At 42.2% G+C, this 26840-nt stretch overlaps 1 protein-coding gene across 10 annotated transcripts; it reads right to left on the minus strand.

The window, feature by feature from the left end:
• Nucleotides 1-387: 387 nt before the first annotated feature.
• Nucleotides 388-21920, minus strand: LOC118658726 (zinc finger protein 709-like). Of its 10 annotated transcripts, XM_036314329.1 has the most exons (6): nucleotides 16926-17049; nucleotides 5285-5411; nucleotides 4576-4648; nucleotides 1825-3710; nucleotides 1253-1457; nucleotides 388-530 (listed from the first exon to the last, which is right to left on the minus strand). In XM_036314329.1, the coding sequence occupies exons 1-6, from the start codon at nucleotides 16926-16928 to the stop codon at nucleotides 419-421; spliced, it is 2406 nt and encodes an 801-aa protein (XP_036170222.1). In that variant the 5' UTR covers nucleotides 16929-17049; the 3' UTR covers nucleotides 388-418. The 10 variants fall into 10 exon arrangements, with proteins under 10 accessions (XP_036170222.1, XP_036170225.1, XP_036170223.1 ...); XM_036314332.1 differs by lacking the exon at nucleotides 1253-1457 and having other exon boundaries at nucleotides 3585-3710; XM_036314330.1 differs by lacking the exon at nucleotides 1253-1457.
• Nucleotides 21921-26840: the final 4920 nt, after the last annotated feature.

A 26840-nucleotide genomic window follows, 5' to 3' on the forward strand; every position in this document is an offset into this window, starting at 1 on the left:
GAAGAAATGAATACTTTCATTTCTAGGGTCCATCCTCAATATGAATGGATTATATGGCACAGCTGAGCGATAACAGAAGGTTCTTTGCTATTCTTTACATTAAGAGTGTTTATCAACCCATTTTGTTTTCACATGTCTGCAAAAACTAGTTGGAACCTGAAAGGTTTACCATTTTCCTTTCATTCATATGGTTCTCTCCACTATGTGAATTTTTGTAAATTTGAAAGGATCTGGGATGACTATAGGCCAGGGGTGGGCAAATTTTTAGACTCGAGGGCCACAATGGGTTCTTAAACTGGACCAGAAGGCTGGAACAAAAGCATGGATGGAGTGTTTGTGTGAACTAATATAAATTCAAAGTAAACATCATTACATAAAATGGTACAGTCTTTTTTTTTTTTTTTTTTTTTAGTTTTATTCATTTCAAATGGGCCGGATCCGGCCCGTGGGCCGTAGTTTGCCCACGGCTGCTATAGGGTCTCCCACATTGCTTGCATTCATAGGGTTTCTTCCCAGTATACATTTCATATCTAAGAGAAAAGAAGTGACAAAAAGGTTTAACTCATTCCTTATTCATGAGGCTGCTTTCAATCATGACTTATGTCTTCCAAAATGTGTGACACAATGGAATGTTTTCCCACATTGCTTACATTCCTAAGATTTTCCCCCAGTATGTGTACTTCCATGCTTTTGAAGAGACTTGGAGAAACTGAAACCTTCACCACATTCCTTACATCCATAGAGCTTTTCTCCACTGTCTGTGCTTTCATGTCTGGGCATGAGCAGGAGCCAACCGACTGATGTTTCTCTCTCACATCAATATTGCTCTTTATCTTTCTCTCGGACTTCCACTGTATAGATGGAAAAATATCCCAAGGTGAGTATATATATATATATATATATATATATATATATATATATATATATATATATAAAGAATATTAAAGGCTTTTCTACAATCTTTACAGGATAGGGGTTATTTTCAGTGGGCGTTCTTTCATTCATTATGAATGTCTCCATTATGAGTATTTAGGTATATTTCAGGAAACTGGGTGAATAAAGGCTTTGCACATTGCTTATATTCATAGGGTTTTTCCTCATTATGAATTCTTTCATGACATTGGAGGGTAGCTGTATAAGAGAAAGCTTTACCACAACGATTACATTCATAAGGTTTTTCACCAGTATGAATACTTTCATAAAGTTGGAGGTGATATAAATCATGGAATGTGTTACCACATTCCTTACATACATGAGGGTTCTTTCCATCATGACTTCTTTTATGTTTTCCAAGAGAGCTGACAGAACTGAAGGCTTTCCCACATTGCTTACATTCATAGGGTTTTTCCTTATTATGAGTTCTTTCATGACATTGGAGGGAAGTTGGATAAGAGAAAGCTTTACCACAATGGTTACATTCATAGGGTTTTTCCCCAGTATGCATTCTTTCATGAATTCTAAGGAAAGAAGGATAAAGAAAAGTTTTACCACATTGGTTACATTCATGAGGCTTCTTTCCATCATGATTTCTTTTATGCGTTGCAAGAGAACTGGGAGAACTGAAAGCTTTCCCACATTGCTTACATTCATATGATTTCTCCCCAGTATGCATTCTTTCATGATTTCTAAGATATTTGGAACATCTGAAAGCTTTCCCACATTGCTTACATTCATAGGGTTTCTCTACAGTATGAATTTTTTCATGTATTCTAAGATATTTGTAACATCTGAACGCTTTCCCACATTGCTTACATTCATAGGATTTCTCCACAATATGTATTTTTTCATGAGTTCTAAGCGATTTGGAAAAACTAAAAGTCTTACCACATTGCTGACATTCATATGGTTTTTCCCCAGTATGAGTTCTTTCATGACGTTGGAGGGAAGTTAAATTAGAGAAAGTTTTGCAACACTGCTTACATTTATAGGGTTTTTCTCCAGTATGCATTCTTTCATGATGTTGGAAGGCATCTAGAGCAAAGAAAGCTTTCCCACATTGCTTACATGCATAGGGTTTTTCCTTATTATGAGTCCTTTCATGAATTCGGAGGGAAGATGGATAAGAGAAAGCTTTACCACAATGTTTACATTCATAACGTTTTTCCCCAGTATGAATACTTTCATGAAATCGGAGGAAATATCGATCATAGAATGTTTTACCACATTCCTTACATTCATGAGGCTTCTTCCCATCATGACTTCTTTTATGTTTTCCAAGAGAGCTGGGAGAAATGAAGGCTTTCCCACATTCCTTACATTGATAGGGTTTTTCCCCGCTATGCATTCTTTCGTGATATTGAAGGGAAGTTGAATAAGAGAAAACTTTACCACAAACCTTACATTTATAGGGTTTTTCCCCAGTATGAGATCTTTCATGATCTTGGAGAGAAGACTGATAATAAAAACCTTTTCCACAATGCTTACATTCATAGCGATTTTCCCGAGTATGAGTTCTTTCATGACGTTGGAGGGCAGATAGAAAATAGAAAGCTTTGCCACAATGCTTACATTCATAGGGTTTTTCCCCAGTATGAGTTCTTTCATGATTTCTAAGGGAAGAAGGATGATGGAATGTTTTACCACATTCTTTACATTCATGAGGCTTCTTTCCATCATGAATTCTTTTATGATATCCAAGGGAGCTGTACAAACTAAAGATTTTCCCACATTGCTTACATTTATAGGGTTTCTCCTCAGTATGCATTCTTTCATGATTTCGAAGAGAAGTGGAAAATATGAAAGCTTTCCCACATTGCTTACATTCATAGGGCTTTTCTCCACATTGTGTCCGTTGATGCTCTCGATAAGACTTTGGACAACTGAAGGCTTTTCCACATTGCTTACAACCATAGGGTTTTTCCCCCGTATGAGTTCTTTTATGATTTTGGAGGGAAGTTGGATAAGAGAAAACTTTACCACAAAGCTTACATTCATATGGCTTTTCCCCGGTATGCATTCTTTGATGAATTATAAGGGCATAGCGACGACGGAATGTTTTACCACATTCCTTACATTCATGAGGCTTCTTTCCAGCATAACTTCTTTTATATTTTTCAAGAGAGCTGAGCCAGCTGAAGACGTTCCCACATTCATAAGGTTTCTCACTGGTGTGTGTTCTTTCCTGATTTCTAAGAGAAGTGGAACTTAAAGCTTTTCCAGATTTCTGACATTGATAGTCCTTTTCTTCAGTGTGTGTTCTTTCATTATCTCCGGAGTACATGGGAGAACTGAAAGCTTTGCCACATTGCTTACTTTGATGTGGTTTCTCTCTGGTATGGGTGTTTTTGTGAAGTTTAAAGGAAATGAGACGACTAAAACCTTTCCCACATTGCACACACTCATACGGATTCCCAGCAATATTTGCTCTTTCATAATTTCTAAGGGAAGTTGAATAGTGGAGAGCTTTCCCACTGGGGCTGCCCTCATGGCTTCTAATACGTTGATGATGCTTAAAAGTTTTCTCAGGTTTCTTACACTTATAAGGGTTTTCTTCATATTCCTGACTCAGGTACAGTGTGGGTCCAATGTGAGAGCTCAGGTGGTTATTCAATGATAAATAATGCAAAAACATTTGCCTACACAACCTGGGTTTAGTTTGTTTCATTTCAGGAAGAGTTTCCTTCTTTTCATTATGATTTGGAATCTGGCTGAAGTTTTCTCTCCATTGACTACCATCCGTCCTTGTACAGAGTCTTGCTACCATATGAATGCTGTAAAAATCAGAAGCATATTATTAATACTATGTTAACGATTTAATATTTATTATTAGCATGACAATGGCATTTTTAACCATTTTCAAAGAAAGTGTGGGGTTTCTGAACATTCCAATTTTTGAAAGTGGATATCCTAAAACCTCTGAAATAGGCTGGATCACAGATATTATGAAAACACGTATATTGATTAATGCTACTGATGTATATTTTTTCCAAGTGCAATTATTTTCATGCATTAAACATCTAGGCCATATTTCAGAAAAAGCATTTGGATGAGACAATTCTAAGAACCAATATATTTAAAACTGGGCTGTTACCATTGGATTACCTGTTTTTAAGATTATTTTGTGGACTGGGCCCATTTGTCTCAGTGGTTCAGGATAGAGGCATGCACCAGGGGCTTGCTGGTTCATTTCCCTAAAAGTGAACATGGCCAGACTGCAGACTTATTAAACCCAGTACGGGGCATGCAGGAAGCAGTCAACTGATTTTTATATCTCTCCCTCTCACTTCCATACCCTAAAATCAATGAAAACATACTTTTGCACCACCAGAGAGGCTCAGTGACCTCTGAACCAGGTGGTCATAGTTCAATTTCTGGTCAGGGCACATGCCCTGGTTCTTGATTCTGAATGTGGGGCATGCAGGAGGAAGCCATCAATAATTCTCTCTCATCATTGATGCTTCTTTGTCTTTCTCCCTCTTCCTACCTCTCTGAAGTAAATTTTAAAAAATTAAACATACAGATAAATAAAATAAATATATAAAAATATATTAAACACACACACACACACACACACACACACACACACACACACACACAAAGATGCTCTTAATGCTTCTTCATGTCAATGCAACTCACCTAAAATTCATCCCATGATTTTCATATTGATCTTCACTGTCATGGTTGTCACACGGTTCTTCTAAATCACATGCTAAAAAAACCATTATAAACTATTAAAGAATATAAAAACTGGTTAGATTTTAAGTACACAATGAGCTGTGATCATTCCTAGTTTGAGTGCCAATGTATTCCCTTTCCATATTTCAATTCTTGAAACAGCATTGATGAGCAAGCAACACTAGTTTTCTTTTTTTAAAAAAATATATTTTATTGACTTTTTACAGAGAGGAAGAGATAGAGATAGAGAGTTAGAAACATTGATGAGCTCCTTCCTGCACCCCTCCTACTGGAGATGTGCCCACAACCAAGGTACATGCCCTTGACCGTAATTGAACCTGAGACCTTTCGGTCCACAGGCCGATGATGCTCTATCCATTGAGCCAAATGAGTTATGGCTAGTTTTCTAATTGAATAAATAAGTACCAAGTTGTTGCAGGCCAGAGTTGCTCTGTGGTTGATGGTCAACCTATGAACTGGTATGAACCGGGAGATCACAGATCAATTCCCAGTAGGACCAGTTTGCAGGGTAGATCCCCAGTGTGAGGCACGCACAAGGTACCCAATCAGTGATTCTGTCTCATCATTGACTTTTCTCCCGTTCTCTCCATTTTCTCTCTAAAATCAATAAAAATATATTAAAGAAAGAAGAAGAATTTATGATACCTACCTACTGATGCCAGGTTCCAGAAGGTTTCCAGCATCACATCTGTGTACAGTTTCTTCTGGGTCGGATCCAGGAAAGCCCACTCCTCCATGGTGAACTCCACATTAACATCTTCAAAGGCCACTGAGTCCTAAAACATCTCACAGATACATAGAGGAGAATGGATGAGATAGACAACACTGGGGACCTATACATAATTCATAGCAAGTTCACATAGAACACATGGTCCCCAACATTTAGTGTATCACTTGATTGTAAGATTATTATTAATTTGCCACATTCACAGCCTCAAGAACACATGGAATTTATGGATATGATTTTACCGTGATCACTTCAAGTCTTCATTGCTCTCTAATGTCAGGGTAAAGAGCACCTTGAACAACTTCTATGTTAATACATTAAAATACTTCTATTTTAAGCCCATCGATTTCTTGTGAGAAAACTCATCTCCATTACAACCATCATTTGATGCAGCTGTCCATGGAACATACTGTCATGTCTGCATAAAGTTTTAGTGACTGTGAATACAATAAAGGCCTCATAGCTTGCTCTTCTATACTTATCACCAAACAGGAGAGACCAGGAGGTGTGTGAAAATACAACTTGGAACAAAATGTACTTGGCCATATTGTCCGGAAGTACTCCAGATTATGAGAAGTCGTTAGATACACCTGAATGAATGAAAATATTCTTGTGGAGGAGTATGAATGATCATTTGTTTTTGTATTATTTGTTAGTAACTCAGTTTGACCTTCTTTTGCCTCTCTCATTTTATGTAGATAGGATGTTAGAGTTAGAGCTCAGTCATGAGCAAGACAGGACAACTTAGCTCACTACAAAAGTCCTCTACTCATGAGCCTGAGGGTTACTTCATACTGGTTTTTCAGACACATAAACACATATATTGAAATCATAAGATCACACTCAAAAGAAGTATTTCTGGCAGAATTGTGACACTATAACCGCAGCCTAGACCTTGAGGAACAATTTAAGACTTGGCATGTCCAAGGACCTTTATTGAAATCTGCAATATTTTCATGTTGAAATTAGTTTCACCTGAAACTAATACAAAATAAAATTAAATGTAAACTGTAATGGGAATGTAAATTATATGGTGTTTGTGGAGAGGAAAAATTAATATAAATAAAATGTGCATACTACTCAAAGCAATCTATAGCTTCAATGCAAGATACCCATCTTCCTATCAAGATACCCATGACGAATCTCACATAACTGGAACAAATATTCAAAAATTTTACACAGACCACAAAACACCGTGAGTAGCAACAGTAATCTTGAGAAAGAAGGACAAATGCAGGTGAATCACATTACCATAGTAATCAAAAAGCATGGTTCTGGCCTAAAAAAGCATATAAAGCAGTGGAATGGAACAGAGAGCCTAGATATTAAACCTATGCCTTTATGGTCATGGAATTCTTGACAAGGAAGGCAAGAACACACAATAAAGTAAAGGTAGTATGCTGTATTATAAAAGGCTAATATGTAAATTGTCTCCAAGAGTTTGACTGACCGGGAGTTCCACAGCTCGCTATGATGTGTGCTGACCACCAGGGGGTGGCACAAAACATGGCGGGTGTCAGCGACACCGCACTAGTAGCAGGTGGCAGTGGAGGTGGTACTGGCCCTGATAAGCTCTGATGAGAGTGGGACTGCTACAGGATGGTGCAGTAGGTGAGCGGTCGGCGCCTGGCCAAGGTGGATGTTCCTGGGTGTCCTGAAAACCCCCCCAGTCACCCCAGAGATGGAGATGGGCGCTAATGGTGGGCAGCAGTGCCGGAGAGCGGGCAGCACCAGGCCAATGTGGGTGGGAGCAGGGCCCCTGATGGCCCCACTGGTTGCAGCACAGATGGCAACAATATATAACAGTGCTTAAACAGTTGTGAAAAGCAAATGATGCCTCAGTTATAAGGAAATAATTTAAGGGCCTTTTGGAGACTGTTATAACTTCTAACCCTTGCTTCCCTGATGCTAGAACGTTAGACCTTAATCTCTAGGAACAAGTAGGTAGGAATTTAAAGAGAAATCAGGCCCAGAGAAAACAAGTGCTTTTGTCATCTTTAATTATGTGGATCCCCACCCACCTTCCCCCTGCCCCGGCGTGAGCCCCCTCCAGTACACCCTGCCTCGGTGCCACACTGCGCCCCTTGGGTCTCCTGCCTCCTGGCCATCCACTTTGCCGAAGCCGTGGCGCTTGCCCGGGAGCCGCTTCTGAGGCGGCCCCGCAGCGGGGCATCTTGCAGCTGCTAGGTCTCCACCCTCACCTAGGTCACCTTTCTTCCACATTCGCCCTTCATCCATTCCTCTCTCCTGCTGGGATTGTGCTCCGGGCATGAAAGAAAAGGACCAAGGCCAAGAAGGACAAAGCCCAAAGGAAGTGAGTCTTGAACCCCCACATCTCATTCTCTGGATTTCCTCTCCCACCTCCTTTCTGTTTCATGTCTTGAATGGGCACTGGGTTCAGGCATCCTGGAGCCCAGGCATGTGGCCTCTGCGCGGCCTAGTAGAGTCAGTCTCTGTGAAGCTGTGGATCTGTGGCCAGATGCCCTGTAGTGATGTTATGGCGTCCTGGCTAATTAGCATATTCCTCTATGATATAGATAGATAGAGCAGGGACTGGGAACCTTTTTTCTGCCAAGGGCCATCTGGATAGTTATAACAACATTCATGGGCATATAACATCATCAACTTAACACATTGTTTGAGGGTAGTTTTTATCGCGCGATAACAGGTGGCGCGGGCCATTTTTGATAATTTTTTGCGCAAATGGCAACGTTCACTAAGATTACAATAACTTTAGTTTACGTATTTAAATGTTACCCGCATTCTACCGCTAGTCTATAAAAAACGTATTAATATGTGTCCCGTGCTCTACTACACTGGTAGAACGTATAAATACGTAAAACGTATTAATACGTTTCCCACATACAATGTGCTAAAAACTAGCCTGCTATATTTGCACAGACATGCTCACAGGAACAAACTGCAAGTACAACTAATATACACAAAAACATCCTGAATAATCAACGGAAGATTTGCTGCAGAGAACCCTGATACCCGAGGACTGAAAGTGGAGACCCCAAAGAGACTGGTAGGCGGGGCAGAGGCGGGAAGGGCTGGCATCTGCATCCAAAGACAGCAGTTGAAGCTCCAGAGAGATATCTCAGCTGTGGAGGATTGCCATAGAGAACTCTGGGATGTAATCCCTAAGCTGGGCACCCCAGCAGAGAGCACAACTGAGAAGCATACCCACGTAACATCTGGATGTGAAAAGCAATGTAGTTGCTGTTTCTCAAGGAGTGATAGCTGCAAATTCAGCCACCATCTTAAAGGGCCAATGCACAAAATTCCCTTCCAGCCAACCACCTTGTGCTTCAGCAGAGGGAGGGCAGAGCAGACAGGAGCTGTATAAGCCGAAGCCAGGATTGGGAACTCGGAGGGTAGAGATCAGAAAACAGACACCCCCAGATTCCTGGGCAGACATCCCCAGTTTCATTCCCTCACACAGGAGAGGACATCTTTCCCACATAGACATTTACCTTGTCTGGAGGGAAGGCAGTTGACACACACTATTGGAAATCACCTTGTCCTGAGGCCACATAGGAAACTAAAAATTACAATTAGCCTCCAGGCAGAAGCAACTGCCCCACCCTGTTGAGAAAAACTCACCATAACTCAGGACCACTGCCTGGAGGGACAATTCAAGCCTGAAACCTATCAGTGTGTAGGTAGAGGCGGTCTCTGGAGACTGAGTCTTTGCCTGGCCTAATTAGTCAGAAACAGCATTTGACAACTATCCTGTACTGAAGTTTGAGAAGTGTAGAGGATTTACCTAGCATAAAGTCCGAAATCCAAACAGATAGCCAAAATGAGGAGACAACAAAACAACCCCCAAATGAAACAACAAGAGAATTCTCCAGAAAAAGAAATAACTGAAGCAGAGATAAGAAATTTATCTATAACGGAGTTCAGAGTATGATGTTAAAGATGCTCAACACTATGAAAAATGATATAATAACTATAAAAAAAAGAAGAGTTGGAAATAAAGAACAATACAACACTAATAACAATGGGAAGGAGTACACTGCAGATTAGGGGAAACTGAGGATCAAATCAGTGAATTACAAGACAGAATTGAAAATATCACTCAATCAGAGAACCAAGAAGAAAAGCCAATTAAAAAAACATAAGAATAGCTTAACAGAGCTGTGAAACAACATGAAATGTAGCAATATTAGAATAGCAGGTGGGCCAGGAGAGCCAGAAAGGGAGAAGTGAACTTATTGAAGAAATAATGGAAGAAAACTTCCATAATCTGGTAAAGGAAAAAGTCATACAAGTTCAGGAGGCACAGAGAACCCCAAGCAAGAAGAACCCAAACAGACCCAAGACCCAGACACATCATAATTAAAATGCCAAAAACCAAAGACAAGGAGAGAATCTTAAAGGCAGCAAGAGAAAAGCAAACTTTTAACTATAAAGGAGTTCCCATAAGGCTGACACCTGATTTCTCATCAGATCAACCAAAGGCCTTGTATGCATGCATGGAGGCATAACCAATGGACACAGACAGAGCGGGGTGAGGGCATGTCCTGGGGGTGGTAGTAGCTGGGAGAGGTCAATGGGGGAAAATGGAGATATATATAATACTTTAAACAATAAAGAATTTAAATTAAAAAAAACACACAAAGAAATGCAAAAGGGACTGCTGTAATGAGAACAAGAACCAGAGAGAAACCTAGGCATACAGAATTAAAATGGCAATAAATAAGTACCTATCAATAATAATCCTAATATAAATTGATTAAGTGCTCCAATCAAAAGGCATAGGGGTGCCCTGACTGGTTTGGCTCAGTGGATAGAGCGTCGGCCTGCGGACTCAAGGGTCCCAGGTTCGATTCCTGTCAAGGGCATGTACCTTGGTTGCAGGCACATTCCCAGTAGGGGGTGTGCAGGAGTGTAGAGGATCTACCTAGCATATAGTCCCAAACCCAAACAGATAGCCAAAAGGAGGAGACAACGAAACAACCCCCAAATGAAACAACAAGAGAATTCTCCAGAACTACAGTAAAAACACCCAAAAGCATTCAAACACATGGATGCTAAACAGCATAATATTAAACAAGGAATGTGTTATCAATGAGATAAAGAAAGAAAGAAATCAAAAACTTCCTGGAGACAAATGAAAATGAACACACAACAACCCCAAATCTCTGGAACACAGCAAAGTAGTCCTGAGAGGGAAGTCCATAGCACTACAGGCATACCTCAAGAAAACAAGAAAAATCAACAATAAATTATTTAACCCTACAAGTTAAAGAACTAGAAAGAGTATAATAAGAGAAGTCCAGAGTAAGTAGAAGGAAGGAAATAATAGCGGCATAGGTAAACACCTATACTTGCTGCCCCTCACAACCACATCAAAATTACAACTAAAAGGCAGAACTACTACCCAGAACCACGGGAAAGCTGGCTGAGTTGAAGTTCCACAACTAGAGAGGTGAAGAAAGCCTACTGAGACTGGTAAGAGGTGCAGAGGCGCAGAAAGTGCTGGCACCTGGATGTGCTGCTCTTTTCATCAGGAGAGAGACACAAGCTCCTGCTTGCTCTGATCTCCAGTTCTGGATGAGACTCTAGGGGACCCAGACACATATGGAGAGAAACTGGACTGTCTGTCATTGGAACAGGAACGTGAGGGCAGTTTTCTCTCAGAGGTCCTCACAGCAATCATTGTTCCTGCACGGGGGGCACAGGACACGGAGGCCCTGGACGTCTCTGGTGCAGGGCTGACTGGCAGCCATTGCTGTTACCTCTGCCCTGGTGATTCCCATAAACACTGCCCCACCCAATTTATAACCCCACCCAAGCTGTGAGCATCAGCTTTTGCATATGAATGACCTGTCCTTTCTCCTCCTAAAACCTATCAAACTGCAGCTGGGTCAGAGAGCCCGAGAGTTTCCAAAAGAAGGCCCAAGGCCCAGCAGCAGCAGCAGACTGCCTTGCTTCACCGCTGGGCCTCATCTGGGCACTTCCAAACCCCATACAACGAAGAGGAATCTGCAGATGTCTCTGTAGCTTCTGCTGGGCGGCCCCAGACAGTGGCTGACCTTGCACCTCCTTGGAGATTCAAGAGCCAGTGTACCCAGTGGTCAGTGTGAGACATGCCAGATTACAACTTTTCACATCCATAAGAGACACACTCAGGGGCAGACTGAGTGAGGACCAAACCCCAACTGAAGCAAGTCCTGCCCCATAAGGGTGTCTCCTGCACAACAGATCTTCCGGTGTAGACACAGCTGGTCCTCATAGCCAATTGGCCTGGAGGTCAATTCATCCCAGTGATACCAACAGCAATCAAGGGTTAACTACAATAAGATTGTGCATACAGCCTACAAAGGGGTGCACCAAGAGTGTCCAACTCAGGTGACTGGGGAGGTTGAGCCACTGGGGCCTATAGGACACTTACCATACAAGGCCACTCTATCAAATCAAGGGGGCTTAGCAGCTACCCAGTACATAGAAACAAACACAGGGAAGCAGCCAAAATGCAGAGAAAAAGAAACAAGTCACAAACGAAAGAACTGGATGAAAGAAAAATTCTGGATATAGAGTTCAAAACCACAGTTATAAGGTTACTCAAGAATCTTCTAGAAACATCTGAGAAATTTAGTGACACCTTCAAGGATATGCAAAGGGACCAATCAGAAATTAAGCATACACTGACTGATAAAGAATAATATACAGAGATTCAACAGCAGACTAGAGGATCCCAAGAATCAAGTCAAAGATTTGAAATATGAAGAAGCAAAAAATGCCAAACAGGAAAAGCAAAAAGAAAAAGGAATCCAAAAATATGAAGATAGTGTAAGGAGCCTCTGGGACAGCTTCAAGCGTACCAACATCTGAATTATGGGGTTCCAGAAGAAGAGAGAGCAAGATAGTGAAAACCTATTTGAAGAATTAATGACAGAAAACTTCCCCTACCTGGTGAAAGAAATAGACTTACAAGTCCAGGAAGCGCAGAGAACCCCAAACAAAAGGAATCCAAAGAGGACCACACCAAGACACATCATAATTAAAATGCCAAGAGAAAAAGACAAAGAGAGAATCTTAAAAATAGCAAGAAAAAGACAGTCAGTTACCTACAAGGGAGTACCCATACGACTGTCAGCTGATTTCTCAGGAGAAACTAAGCAAGCCAAAAGGGAGTGGCAAGAAATATTCAAAGTGATGAATACCAAGAACCTACAACCAAGATTACTCTACCCAGCAAAGCTATCATTTAGAATTGAAGGTCAGATAAAGAGCTTCACAGATAAGAAAAAGCTAAAAGAGTTCATCACCACCAAACCAGCATTATATGAAATACTGAGGGTATTCTCTAAGAAGAGGAAGAAGAAAAAAAAGGTAAAGATAAAAAATTATGAACAACAAAGTGACAACAAATACATATCTATCAACAAGTGAAGCTAAAAATATAATGAATAAAAAAACCCTGATGAACAGAACAAACTGGTGAATATAATAGAATCATGGGCATGGAAAGGGAGCAGACTGACAATTTCGGAAGGAAGGAGTTGTGTGGGTTGCAGGAAGAGACTGGACAAAGAGCTTAGACCTATAGATGAAGCCAGTGTGGGGTCAGGGGGAAGGCCTGGAGTGGGGTGGGAACCAGGTGGAGGAGAGCTATGGGGGGAAAAAAGAGGAACATCTGTAATAATATGAACAATAAAAATTTAAAGTTTAAAAAAAAAAGAAACAAAGAGAGAGGACCAAAATAAGTAAAACCAGAAAAGTGGAGAAGTAACCAACGACACCACAGAAATACAAAGGATTGTAAGAAAATACTATGAACAACTAACTATATGCCAACAAGCTGGACAATGAAATGGACAAATTCCTAGAAAAATACAATCTCCTAAAACTAAATTAGAAGGAATCGGAAAACCTGAAGAGGCCAATAACAACTGACGAAATAGACGCAGTAATAAAAAACTCACAACAGCCCTAACCGGTTTGGCTCCTTGGATAGAGCATTGGCCTGCGGACTGAAGGATTCAAGGTTCAATTCCAGTCAAGGGCAGGTACCATGATTTCGGGCAGATCCCCAGTAGGGGGTGTGCATAAGGCAGTGGATTGATGTTTCTCTCATCAATGTTTCTAACTCTCTATCCCTCTCCCTTCCTCTCTGCAAAAAATCAATAAAACATATTAAAAAAAAACACCAAAAAATCTCCCACCAAACAAAAGCCCAGGTCCGGACAACTACACAGGGGAGTTTCTCCTAACATTCAAAGAAAAACTAACACCTATACTCCTCAAAGCCTGTCAGAAAATTCAAGAGGAAGGAACTCTTTTTATGAGGCCAGCATTATTCTAATTCCAAAAGCAGATAGAGACACTACAAAGAAAGAGAATTACAGGCCAATATCCTTCATGAACATAGATGCTAAAATCTTCCAGAAAATATTACCAAATCGCATCCAGCAATATCTTAAAAAGATCATACACCATGACCAACTGGGATTTATTCCAGGCTGGTACAATATTCCCAAATCAATAAATGTGATACATCTGACTTCACAACAAATTGAAAGACAAAACTCACATGATCATATTAACAGACACAGAAACGGCAATTGACAAAATCCAACATCCAGTTTTGATAAAAAGTCTCAGCAAAATGGGAATATAGAGAGCATATCAACATGATAAAGGCCATATATGACAAACCTATAGCCAACATCATAGTCAATGAACAAAAATAAATTGTTTTACGATCAAAGCTTGGTTCAAACTGACCTGGAAAAAGACAGGGATGTCCGCTTCCACTACTCTTATTCAACAGAGTACTGGAAGTCCTAGTCATAGCGTTCAGACAAGCAGAAGAAATAAAAAGCATCCAAGTTACAAAGGAGGAAGTATAACTCTCATTACTCACAGAAGACATGATACTGTACACAGAAAACCCTAAAGCAGTGCTTCTCAACCTTCCTAATGCTGAGACTCTTTAATACAGTTCCTCATGTTGTGGTAACGCCCAACCATAAAATTATTTTCAAGCTACTTCATAACTAATTTTGCTACTGTTATGAATCATAATATACGTATCTGATATGCAAGATGTATTTTCATTGTTACAAACTGAACATAATTAAAGCATAGTGACACTGGGGTGGTGGGGGCTTGTCCTGGGGGCAGGGTGGGGTGTCAATAGGAGTCGAAACTGGTTTGGCTCAGTGGATAGAGCCTTGGCCTGCGGACTGAAAGGTCCCAGGTTCAATTCCGGTCAAGGGCATGAACCTGGGTTGCGGGCACATCCCCAGTAGATGTGCAGGAGGCAGCTGATCGATATTTCTATCTCTCTATCTCTCTCCCTTCCTCTCTGTAAAAAATCAATAAAATATATATATTAAAAAAAAAGATATATGGAGTATGTTAAACAATAAAAAAAAGAAAGAAAATGGTGCACACACACACACAGAGGATTATTATTGTATTATTCAGCCATTAGAAAAAGAAATTCTGCCACTTGTAACAACCTGGATCTTGAGGGCAGGATGCTTTGTGAAATAAGTCAGAAAAAGAGAAATGCCATGTGCTCTCACTTGTCTGTGGAACCTTTAAAAAAGCACCTCCATAGATACAGCGCACAGACTGATGGTTGCTAGAGGTTCCAGGAGTGGTGTACAGGGTGCGCTGAGGGTCAAATGGATGACGGGTGTCAAAAGGTACAAACTTCCAGTTATAAAATAAGTCATGGAAATGCAGCTTACAGCATGGTATCTGCAGTTATTAATACTATATTTCAGATTTGAAATTTGCTAACAGTAAATCTTAAAAGTTCTCTTTACAAGAAAAAATATTCTGTAACTATGTATGATGACAGATGCTAACTAGACTTATTGTGATCACTTCACAATACATACAAATATCAAATCTTTATGCTGTACACCTTAAACTAATATGTTATATGTCAATTGTAACTTAATAGAAAATAAAATCCCTTCTATAAAAAAAAGATTACAGTGGATTTGAAAAACTGTAATCACCTAGTGATGTCACACCCATCACAATGTCATAGGGAAATGCATTACTCAGATGTTTATGATGACGCTGGTGTAAACAAGCTTCCTGTGCAGCCAGTCCTATGAAAGTCCAGCACACACAGTTATGGTCACTACATAGAATACTTGATGATGAGAAACTGGTTTATGCATTTGCTATACTATCCTCTTTATCTTTGTGTGCTTTCTACTTAGTGACAGAAAACTTTGCTGTGAAGCAGTATGCTGTTTCATGCGGGCAGTAGCCTCACAGGTCTTGTGTTGACTGTGCCTTTTGATTGCATCATTGCACCCTGGGCTGTTTTTTGTAAATTTCCTGGTCTAAGTGTACAGTGTCACAAAGTCTAGAGTCGTGCACACTAACAGCCTAGGCCTTCATATTCACTCACCAATCACTGACTCCTGCAGAGCAGCCTCCAATCCTGCAGCCCACTCAGGGTCAGTGCACCACACGGATGTACCATTTTCTACATTGCACACCACATTTTTACTGCACCTTTTCATAAATGCTTCCTACCATTGCATCACAATTGCCTACAGTATTCAGTACAGTAGCATGTTGCACAGGTTTGTTGCCTAGGACCCAGAGGCTACACCATATGGCCTAGGTGTGTAGCAGGCTACACCATGCAGGTTTGTAAGAGAACTGAAAACAAAACTGCCTCAAGATGTCCCCCCCAGGTTCAGGGGTGCAGGACTGTAGGTAACTGCAGTTTCACCTCTCCCAGGAGTCAAGTTTTAACCCAGTCACTCTGCAACTTGCTGTTCCACACTAATCTGCCTAAAGACTCCTGCTGTTCCTTCCCCTAAGGAAGGGTGACCCTGCCTGAAGCAATCCCCTCTTTTCTTTCACTAATAACCTCTCAAAGCCACTTCCTTTCTGCCTGTTGTAAACGCCTTCCATTGTGAACAGCTGCTCTGAGATTATATTTACTGGACGGGATGGGGAATGGGAAATCCAGCCAGTTAACCTTCCAGTTTATTCAGTTGAATTTTGTTTTTAACTGTTTGAAAAGCAGCACAAAACAAATAGCTGATAAGATGCTGTGACTCAGAGAAGGGAAGATGGCGGTTAGGATTCCGGGGAGAGACTGGAAGTGCAGGCATTTGCTGCAGAGCTAGGCCTGGGGGACAGGGGGTGGACTTGAGAGCCTGCTCCACAAACATCAAAACTCCGGAGAAAACGGGGTCCTTCTGGGGGGAAAGGAGGGACAGGGGGCCCCACAGACCACACCTCCTCCCATGCACGAACCGCGGGGACCGAGTCCCCATTGTCCCCATGACCCTCCCCGTGGTCACCGCACCGACTGCGGAGCCGCGGGGATGAGGGTGCAGAGCTGCCCAGACGCGCTCCGCAGCCCAAGGCCCTGCCGCGGGGACACACTGGACGCCCGGGTCCCGGCTGGGCCCCACCCTGCGAGCCCGAGGGGCCTGCAGTTTCAGCGGAGCCCCCGGCGCCTCGGGTCCGCAGGCTCCGGACCTGACCGTGGAGAGACGGTCCCGCCACGGCGGCTCCACCCGCGCCTCCTCCCCGTCCCCGCGCCCGGCCGCACACTCACCATTTCTGGTTCCTGGGCCCCCCGAGTCCCGCCTGCAGCTCCCAACGCCTTACAGGTCGCAGATGGACAGACGAGGACAGAACAAGGGAGATGCGATTGACTGAACTTCCGCGTAGTTGCAGAGCGTAGCCCCACCCACCTGCCCCCCAATAGCCCCAACCACCCGCCCCCACAGAAACCCCACCCATCGGCCTCAAGAGCAACTCCACCCACCTGGCGCCCAGCTCAGATGACAGACACTTCGCACATCATCGCCCCCTAGCGCCTGAGGTGCACAGGCCTGAGCCCAAAGCAGCCAGATCTCCTGTCCAAGGACATTTGCACTGAGAGGCAGCGCTGAGAGTCCCCAGGGAACAGTGGTCCTTCCTTGCAAACACACACACTGAAAAGGCACCTAATGAACCTGGCTTCATTTTCATCTTTGTTGACACCTGGAGTCTGACGTGTGCATTTGCAGAAAAGGTGCACAGGCTCAGGGACCAGGGATGCCTTAGGGTGGTACCTTCCAGAACCACAGTCAGATTCCCATAAAGAGCATTGAAACCAGAAACAAGCCATCATTTCCAGCGGGAAAAGTGACTTCTGTACATTTAGAATGGTTAACTTTAGAAAATGTTTTTCACATGAAAACATGTGTTCCCACTGGTGATTCAGTCACACTCCTCTGAGGTCATGAGCCACCCCTTACTTGTGGTTATCGTGTGGGCAATTCCACAGACCTACCCAGAGCAAGGAGACAGGCCAGGTACAGAGGTCACCAGGGTGGGAAGCCCAGGTGTGTAGCTATGGGCAACCAATTGTAGGGTGGGAGCCTTGTCCAGAGGGTGACCTTTCCCCCTCTAACTCCAGGCCCAGATAAGCAGCAAAATGCCAGGGCTGACATCAGGACCAGCTGCGTTGAATAATGACCCCTGGCCTGGTGCCAGCCAATCCATCAGTGGAGGCTACATCCCTGAATGGACACACCTGGAAAGCTACAGAATAGTCCATTCAGCTCTTCCCCTGGGACCTCCCCTGAAATCTCCACCCTTAAAACCTTTAGGAAGGAGAACCCAGTGCGCTCTCCCTGGAGCACACCTGCACCTTTCCGTTCCCCTTCATCTCCTCCTGCCCCAGGCAGTTTACCATTAGCTTGTGCTCCCAAGCGCCAAGGGCCCTTCCCTTACCTCCCTAACTCCTTTCCTAAGCCCACTTCTTCTAAAAATTACTTCTCCTACCTCTGTAATTTACCCAGTAAATGTTCTCTTACAGTTTCGGTCTTGCTCTTACTTCTTTCCCAGCCCAGTGATGGCAAACCTTTTGAGCTCAGCATGTCAGCATTTTGAAAAACCCTAACTTAACTCTGGTGCCCTGTCACATATAGAAATTTTTTGATCTTTGCAACCATAGTATAACAAAGATATATATTTTTTATATTTATTTTATATATTTAAATGCCATTTAACAACGAAAAATAAACCAAAAAAATGAGTTCGCGTATCACCTCTGACACGCGTGTCATAGGTTCGCCATCACTGTCCTAGCCAGAACCCAAGTACCCAGGCTGCTGAACCCATGTTTGGTCTGAGCCCAGTCATACATCTGGTGCCATTCCTGTTGCCACCACAGTTACACTGTTGAATCCAGCAATAATGAGGTTTATCACAAAACTGGGTTCCATCTGTCAATGTAAGAATCATTCAAACCTCACGAGAATTTTTGTGAGTTTATTGTCAGGAAGCAAAATGTCAATGGATTGAGATATTGTTCCAGGGAATGGCAGTTTTGTGCCTTATCTATAATAATAAAAGCATAATATGCTAATTAGACCAGATGTCCTTCGGGGCGAAGCCGGGGCTGAGAGGGAAGCCCAGATCCTAGGTCCTACAGGTGGCCAGAGGGAAGCTTGTGCCAGAAGCCTGGGGAAGTAAGGCCTACTCTTGCACGAATTTCCTGCATTGGACCTCTAATTTTATATATTACAATCTGAAGAGAAGACAAAGTGGATTACATGAAATCCATTGGTGATACATTAGGGGGTAAGAGGTGGTGGCTCCTGTAGTCTCCATCACGGCAAACACAAGAGCCAGAATAGACTCAGTGTTGCTGCATCCACCTGCACCTTGGAAACCATGAGGTCTCAAGACTCACCCGACAAGGTGCTCTTTTCAGCCAAAGAGCCCCACTGAAAAGGCACAAGAAGTTCCTTGTATGTATAGAGAGATTTTCCCCGTAGCCTTGGCACATGGCCCTAATGGACAGAGTTACACACGGTTCAAGTAGCCGCTCTGGTGGAGGATCATTGAGAAGATGCCACAGCTGGTCAACCAATGAGCTGGGCAATGAGATTCCTTCCTCCCATCCCCGTCCTTGGGATATATGTTCTGCCCACGGATGGAGAGCTAAAGCCATTTCAAGGACGGAGGTTTGAGAGGACAATGCCTTGCTGACCCCATCTGACCGGGTGACCCAGTGAAGGCTTCTAGGTAAACTTAAGATTCTGGTGGGCAGTGTGGAGGTCTACTGCTCTAATAGCCACCCAAGACCACCCTGGTATGCAAGTTCCTTTTCGTATTAGAACTGCCACTTAAAAATCTGGACTGGTCTGTCTCTTTCTTTGGTCTTTCCTTTTCCTTCATGTGCTGGGCCAGTTTCAGTGTTCACTGGAGAACTCCCAAGTTGCACTCCAGCCTCTTATATCAGAATGAAAACAAGGAAGCAATGGATCCTTTTTGTGGTAGAAAGCATGAAATACATTTAAGTGGCAGAAGAACAGATATTTGTTTGTACCTACAAATATTTTTCCTTATTGTCTGACTGAAATATACACATGGTTTTCGAAGCAGTAGGGGAAGAATCAGTGACATTTTTCTATCTAGTTAAGAAGGCAATACATCGCCCTAACTGGTTTGGCTCAGTGCATAGACCATTGGCCTGCAGACTGAAGGGTCCCAATTCGATTATGGTCAAGGGTGAAAGAACAAAGGAGAACTGACTATCCTCATCTTGTAAAGCTGGGTCCCCAACCAGACCGCAGGAATGTCCTAACCTACCCAACCCCCACCTGAATGGACCAATGAAGCTCCAGGAACGCGGCTAAGGTCCAAATTAGGCTATACCATAGAGGGGTGTTTCCAGCACAGTTCTCCCACTGCAGACACAGCTGATTCTCACAGTCAATTGACCTGGAGGTAAATTCCTCCCAGTGATACCTACAACAATCAAGGCTAAACTACAACAAGACTGTGCACAAAGCCCACAAGGGGGTGTACCAAGAGAGTCCACCTCAGGTAATTGGGGAGGCTGAGCCACTGGGCCCTATAGGACACCTAGCACAGAAAGCCACTCTATCAACACAGGGAAGCATAAAAAATGTGGAGACAAAGAAACAGGTCACAAATGACAGAAATGGAGGAAAGCAAACTACTGGATATAGAGTTCAAAACCACACTTTTAAGGTTTTTCAAGAACCTTCTAGAACCGCCGACAAATTTAGTAAGACCCTCTAAAAGACAGGTGAGACCACCGATAATATAGTGAGACCCTCAAGAAATCTAGTGAGACCCTCGAGGTTACGAAAAAGGACCAACTAGAAATTAAGCATACAATGACTGAAATAAAGGAGATTATGCAGAGTTCCAACAGCAGACTAGAGGATCGCAAGAATCAAGTCAAAGATTTGAAATATGAAGAAGCAAAAAACACCCAACCAGAAAAGCAAAATGAAAAAAGAATCCAAAAATACGAAGATAGTGTAAGGAGCCTCTGGGACAGCCTCAAGCATACCAACATCCGAATTATAGGGGTGCCAGAAGATGAGAGAGAGCAAGATATTGAAAACCTATTTGAAGAATTAATGACAGAAAACTTCCCCTACCTGGTGAAAGAAATAGACTTACAAGTCCAGGAAGCGCAGAGAACACTAAATAAAAGGAATCCAAAAAGGACCACACCAAGGCACATCATAATTAAAATGCCAAGAGAAAAAGACAAAGAGAGAATCTTAAAAACAGCAAGAGAAAGAAACTCAGTTACCTACAAGGGAGTACCCATACGACTCTCAGCTGATTTCTCAACAGAAACTTTGCAGGCCAGAAGGGAGTGGCAAGAAATATTCAAAGTGATGAATGCCAAGAACCTACAACCAAGATTACTTTATCCAGCAAAGCTATCATTCAAAATTGAAGGTCAGATAAAGAGCTTCACAGATAAGGAAAAGGTAAAGGAGTTCATCACCACCAAACCAGTATTATATGAAATGCTGAAAGGTATCCTTTAAGAAGAGGAAGAAGAAGAAAAAGGTAAAGATACAAATTATGAACAACAAATACACATCGATCAACAAGTTAATCTAAAATCAAGTGAATAAATAATCTGATGAACAGAATGAACTGGTGATTATAATAGAATCAGGGACATAGAAAGAAAGTGGACTGACTATTCTTGGGGCGGGGAGGGGTGTGGGGGATGTGGAAAGAGACTGGACAAAAATTGTACACCTATGGATGAGGACAGTAGGGGGGTGGTGAAGGCAGAGAGTGGGATGGGAACTGGGTGGAGGGGAGCTATGGAGGGAAAAAAGAGGAACAACTGTAATAATCTGAACAATCAAGATTTCATTTCAAAAAGAAAAGAAATGGCAGTGGGGAAATGTTAGGGGCAGGAATAGAATATTGGGGACTAGCTATGATTATGGAAAACATTAATCATTCTCTATTAACCAGGATTGTCTTGTGTTGGTTCAAGAAAGGTCATTCTGACCTGGCTGGGAGTTGTATGCCCCTGAGCCCTGGGAGTCAACCTTGGACTTAGGAGTCAACAATGGAATGCGGTCCATTCTAATGAAAGGATTAACAACCTTATTGCCCAAACAATGGAATCCAACCCCAGCCTCCTACCCCTACCTCCCCCTACCTTACATATAATCCATATTTCCCTGTGTAATCTGTGTCTTACCTTACATAACCAGCTGGCTTATGAGGGGCTGTAGAGGAAATTTGTGTGGATGACCTGCTGTTCTCCCATACTGCTGGCATTATTGGAATAAACACTCATATATAATTAAAAAAATAATCTAGAAAAATGATAAAAAATAAAATTTGGTTGAAGAAAATGTATCGAATCTTGTATGTTCATTATAATAATAATTCATAATATGTCCTATAAAATAAAAGGCTAATATGCAAATCGATTTAATGATGGAACAACCGGTTGCTATGAGGGGCACTGACCATTAGGGGGCAGATGCTCAATGCTGGAGTTGCCCCTTGGTGGTCAGTGCACTCCCACAGGGGGAACACCACTCAGACAGAGGCCCTAAGCCAGACTCATGGCTGGCAAGCAAAATGTTGGTGGCGGGAGCTTCTCCAATGTCTGCAGCAGCACTAAGGATATCTAACTGCCTAAGGCATCAGTCAGACAGCCCCCAAGGGTCCCAGACTGCTAGAGGGTGCAGGCCAGGCTGAGGGACCCCCCCCCTCCAGTGCAAAAATTTTGTGCACCAGGCCTCTAGTAACTAAATAAAGGTAACAACAATGTTTACCTGAAAGGCCATATTAGAATGGAATATTTTCTATATCGTCTCCATATGTGAAAACACAATATCAGTTAGCATTAGATGGCTTAGTAAAAGTTAATAAAATATTCTTTTTAATATGTTTTTGATTTCAGAGATGAAGGGAGAAAAAGAGAGATACAAATATCGCTCCCTCTGCCACTTGCTGCTGCGTCAGTAAGGAGGGTAGGAGAGCCAACACCGGGTTTGAATAAAGACTCTTATGCTTTTGCATCAGAACTGGCTGGTTCCCTGGTGTGGTTTCTTGGGGATCCTGAAATCTGGGCATAACATTTGGGGGCTCGTCTGGAATCCCCAAGTCCTTCAAGGGACCCCTGATCCGGAGAGTCTGACTGACCACGTTTGTCTCTGCCAGGTCACAAGCCCAGCTCCTTCTGTGCCCAGGACAGCAGGGAGCCTGAGTGGAAGATGACCTCTAACCAGACACACCCACTGCAGATCACCCTCAAGAAGAGAGCGGACCTCGCCGGACCCCTTGTAATCCTCCTAATGCTGTTGACTTCCGGCCCTTGACTAGTCTAATTTGTCAAGAACCGTCCACCTCATGATTGAGCCAGAAGTTCCAAGACAAAGGGGGGGAATGAAAGGGCGAGGGCTATGTCCTCCATCTTGCCCGAGTAAGGACTATGCCCTCCATCTTACCCTGGATCCTCCATTTTTGGGCAGCCATGTGCTCCGCAAGGAGCTTCTTCCTGGAAGCCCAAGCCTCTGCTAGACACACCCAGGACTTCTTTAAACTAACCAATGACAATCAAGGGAAGTGCACGCCATAGATATACCACATCCTGTGTAACAAGACAGCGACTTGCGCCTGGCCAATTGGCAGAGCCCACAGTCCTTTCTCCTCCCCTTACTCCAACCCCCTATAACACCCCTCTCCCCACAGGGCTGGCTCTCTCTGCCACTTGCTTCTGAGTCAGTAAGGAGGGTAGGGGAGCCAAGCCCAGTTTGAATAAAGACTCCAATGCTTTTGCATCGGGGGGGGGGGGGGAAGAAATATCAATGATGAGAAGGAATCATTGATCAGCTGCCTCCTGCACAACCCACATGAAAGATTGAGCCCACAACCCATGCATGTGCCCTTGACCGGAATAAAAACCGGGACCCTTCAGTCTGCTGGCCAATGCTCTCTATCCACTGAGCAAAACCAGGTAGAGCAATAAAATATTTTTATAAAACAGGAAAAGCGTTCCCTTATTAGAAATATGTAAATGCAGCCCTTGTCAAGTAGCTTAGCTAGTTAGAGAGTTGTCCCGCTAGCCCAAGGTTGCAGGTGAGATTCCCAGTCAGGACACAAGTAAGAGGCAATCAATGAATGCATAGATGAGTAAAATAACAAATCAATGTTTTCTTTTTGTCTTTAAAATCAATTTTTGAAAATTGAAAATAGTTTAAGGGAGCTCTGAGATGACATCAGGCATAACAACATTTGTGTTACAGGGATAGCAGAAGAGAAGAAAGAAAGCAAAGAATTGGAACCTTTTTAAAAAAATAATTACAGAAAATTTCCATAATCTGGCAAAAGAAAATAGACAGAAGTCCAGGAAGTACAGACAGTCCCAAGCAAGATGAACCAAAGGCCTATTTTAAGACCCATCATAATTAAATTGCCAAAGATCAAAGACAAAGACGATCTTAGAAGCAGTAAGAAAAAACCAGCTGGTTACATACAAGGGAAATCCCATGAAAGTGTCAGCTGGATTCTTAATAGCAACTTTACAGGGATGTGCCCACAACCAAGGTGCACGCCCTTGGCCTGAATCAAACCTAGGACCTTTCAGTCTGCAGGCTGACACTCTACCCACAGAGACAAATCGGTTAGGGCAAGCCTGGATATTTTTACTGATGAGAGAAAGAGAGAGAGGCATCAGTGTGGAAGGAAAACATGAATTGGTTGCCGCCCACATCTACACGACCAGGGATGGAACCAGCAACATGGGTATGTGCCCTGACAAGGACTCAAACTGGCAACCTTTCTGTGCTCAGGACAATGTCCAACCAACTTACCCACACTGGCTAGGGCTGGCATGGAATATTCCTAGTAATGAAAAAGACCTACAACCTAGATTACCCTACCCAGTGAGACTAAAATTCAGAATTAAAAACAAAAAACAGATAAAGACTTTCCCAGACAAGAAAAAGGTAAAGATGTTCAGTGCCATTAAACCAGTTTTACAAGAAAAGTTAAAGGGCCTTACTTAAAAACAAAAGAAAATATTAAAAATATGAATAATAAAATGTTAATTAATTATTGTTCCCATAGCAAGAATTTATTTTATAAATTATTAATCATACTTCAACACCTCCAGTCTAAACTCTAATAATCTATTTGACTCACTCGAAATAACAGAGCTTGTAATATTCCTACCAACACTTGGAAGAAGCAAGCCAAACAATAATTTAATACATGCAATGTAGCGATAAAATATGTTATTTCTCTGAGAGGCACTTGTGTCCAGAATACTTGAAAATATTTTATACTTTATTTTAAGTTGCAATGATTGCATACATTTTTATTCATTAAAAACCTGAGGTTGCCGAAACTGGTTTGGCTCAGTGGATAGAGCGTCGGCCTGCGGACTGAAAGGTCCCAGGTTCGATTCCGGTCAAGGGCATGTACCTGGGTTGCGGGCACATCCCCAGTGGGAGATGTGTGGGAGGCAGCTGATCGATGTTTCTAACTCTCTATCTCTCTCCCTTCCTCTCTGTGAAAAATCAATAAAATATATTAAAAAAAACAACAAAAAAAACACCTGAGGCTAAAATAAAGTGAATAAATATTTAAAGGTGACAAACTTGGGGAGAGGAAGTGCTGCATCCAGAAAGATACCCAAGAGGAACCACCCGAAGGACTTCTCATAGGATTTCTGTTCCCCAGAAAAGATCCTGGAAAGAGAGGCACAAAATGTTTATGCAAATTACACCCAGGTGGTTATTAGCTACCTGTAAATACACACACGCACACACACAATACACTTTTTAATAACAGCCATTTATTGACTGAGAAAATAATTAAAATTTGCGTCTATTCTATTTTTAAAAAAGTGTCAATGGGCACAAAATAAATCACTTGTGTAAAGTCACATCACCAAAAGCAAAACTTAATACAGTCATGAGCTACATAACAACATATGCTGAACAACAGACCCCACATTTAGGATGGTAGACCCATAAGATTAAAATGGATTTGGAATAAAAAAATAAAATCCCTAGGAATAAATTTACCCAAGAAGGTAAAAGACCTGTACTCAGAAAATTATAATACACTAAAGAAAGGAATTGAAGAAGATACAAATAAATGGAAGTAAATACTATACTCATGGATAAGAAGAATTAACATCATTAAAATGTCCATACTACCCAAGGTGATCTATAGATTCAGTGCAATTCCTATCAAAATACCAATGATGTTTTCCACAGGACTGGAATAATTCAAAATGTGTCCCTAGCTGGTTTGGCTCAGTAGATAGAGTGTCAGCCTGCAGACTGAAGGGTCCTGGGTTTGGTTCCGGTCAGGGGTACATGCCCGGATTGCAGGCTCAATCCGCAGTGCAGGGCATGCAGGAGGAAGCCGATTGATGATTCTCTCTTATCATTGATGTTTCTGTCTCTCTCCCTCTCCCTTCCATTCTGAGATCAATGAAAATATATTTTAAAAAATATTAGTAATTCAAAATTTTATATGGAACCACAAAAGACCCCAAATAACCACAGCTATCTTGAGGAAGAATAACAAAGTCAGAGATACCACAATAACTGATATGAAATTATACTACAAAGCTATAGCAATTAAACCAGAATGGTACCAGCATAAAAACAGACATATAGAACAATGGAAGAGAACAGAGAGCCCACAAATAAGTCCACACTTATATGGTAAATTAATATATGACAAAGGAGACAAATACACACAATGAAGTGAAAACAGTGTATTCAATAAATGCCATTGGGAAAATTGGAAAATGCGTGCAAAAAAATGAAACCTAGACCACGTTTTTACACAATATATACAAGAAAATAAACAATCCAATTAAAAGATGGCAGACGACCTGAATCTCCAAAGAGGATGTACATTACAGATGGCCAAAAGACATATGAAAAGATGTTCAGTGTCACTGTTCATCAGAAAAATACAAATTAAAACTAAAACTGTGCCCTAACTGGTTTGGCTCAGTGGCTAGAGCTTTGGCCTGCGACTAAAGGGTCTCAGGTTCGATTCCAGTGAAGGGCACATCCCCAGTAGAGGGTGTGCAGGAGGCAGCTGATTGATGTTTCTCTCTCATCAATGTTTCTGATTCTCTATCCTTCTCCCTTCCTCTCTGTAAAACAATCAATAAAATGTATTTAAAAAATAGACAAGT

The sequence above is a fragment of the Myotis myotis genome, unplaced genomic scaffold (assembly GCF_014108235.1).
Source record: "Myotis myotis isolate mMyoMyo1 unplaced genomic scaffold, mMyoMyo1.p scaffold_m19_p_6, whole genome shotgun sequence".
Classification (NCBI taxonomy): domain Eukaryota; kingdom Metazoa; phylum Chordata; class Mammalia; order Chiroptera; family Vespertilionidae; genus Myotis; species Myotis myotis.

Coding starts and splice junctions, on each gene's coding strand:
- LOC118658726 (XM_036314322.1), bottom strand. Junction 4,649..5,284: donor CTGGAACCTGGCATCAGTAG/GTAGGTATCATA, acceptor TGGTTTTTTTAG/CATGTGATTTAGAAGAACCG. Junction 3,711..4,575: donor AATCATGGGATGAATTTTAG/GTGAGTTGCATT, acceptor TGATTTTTACAG/CATTCATATGGTAGCAAGAC.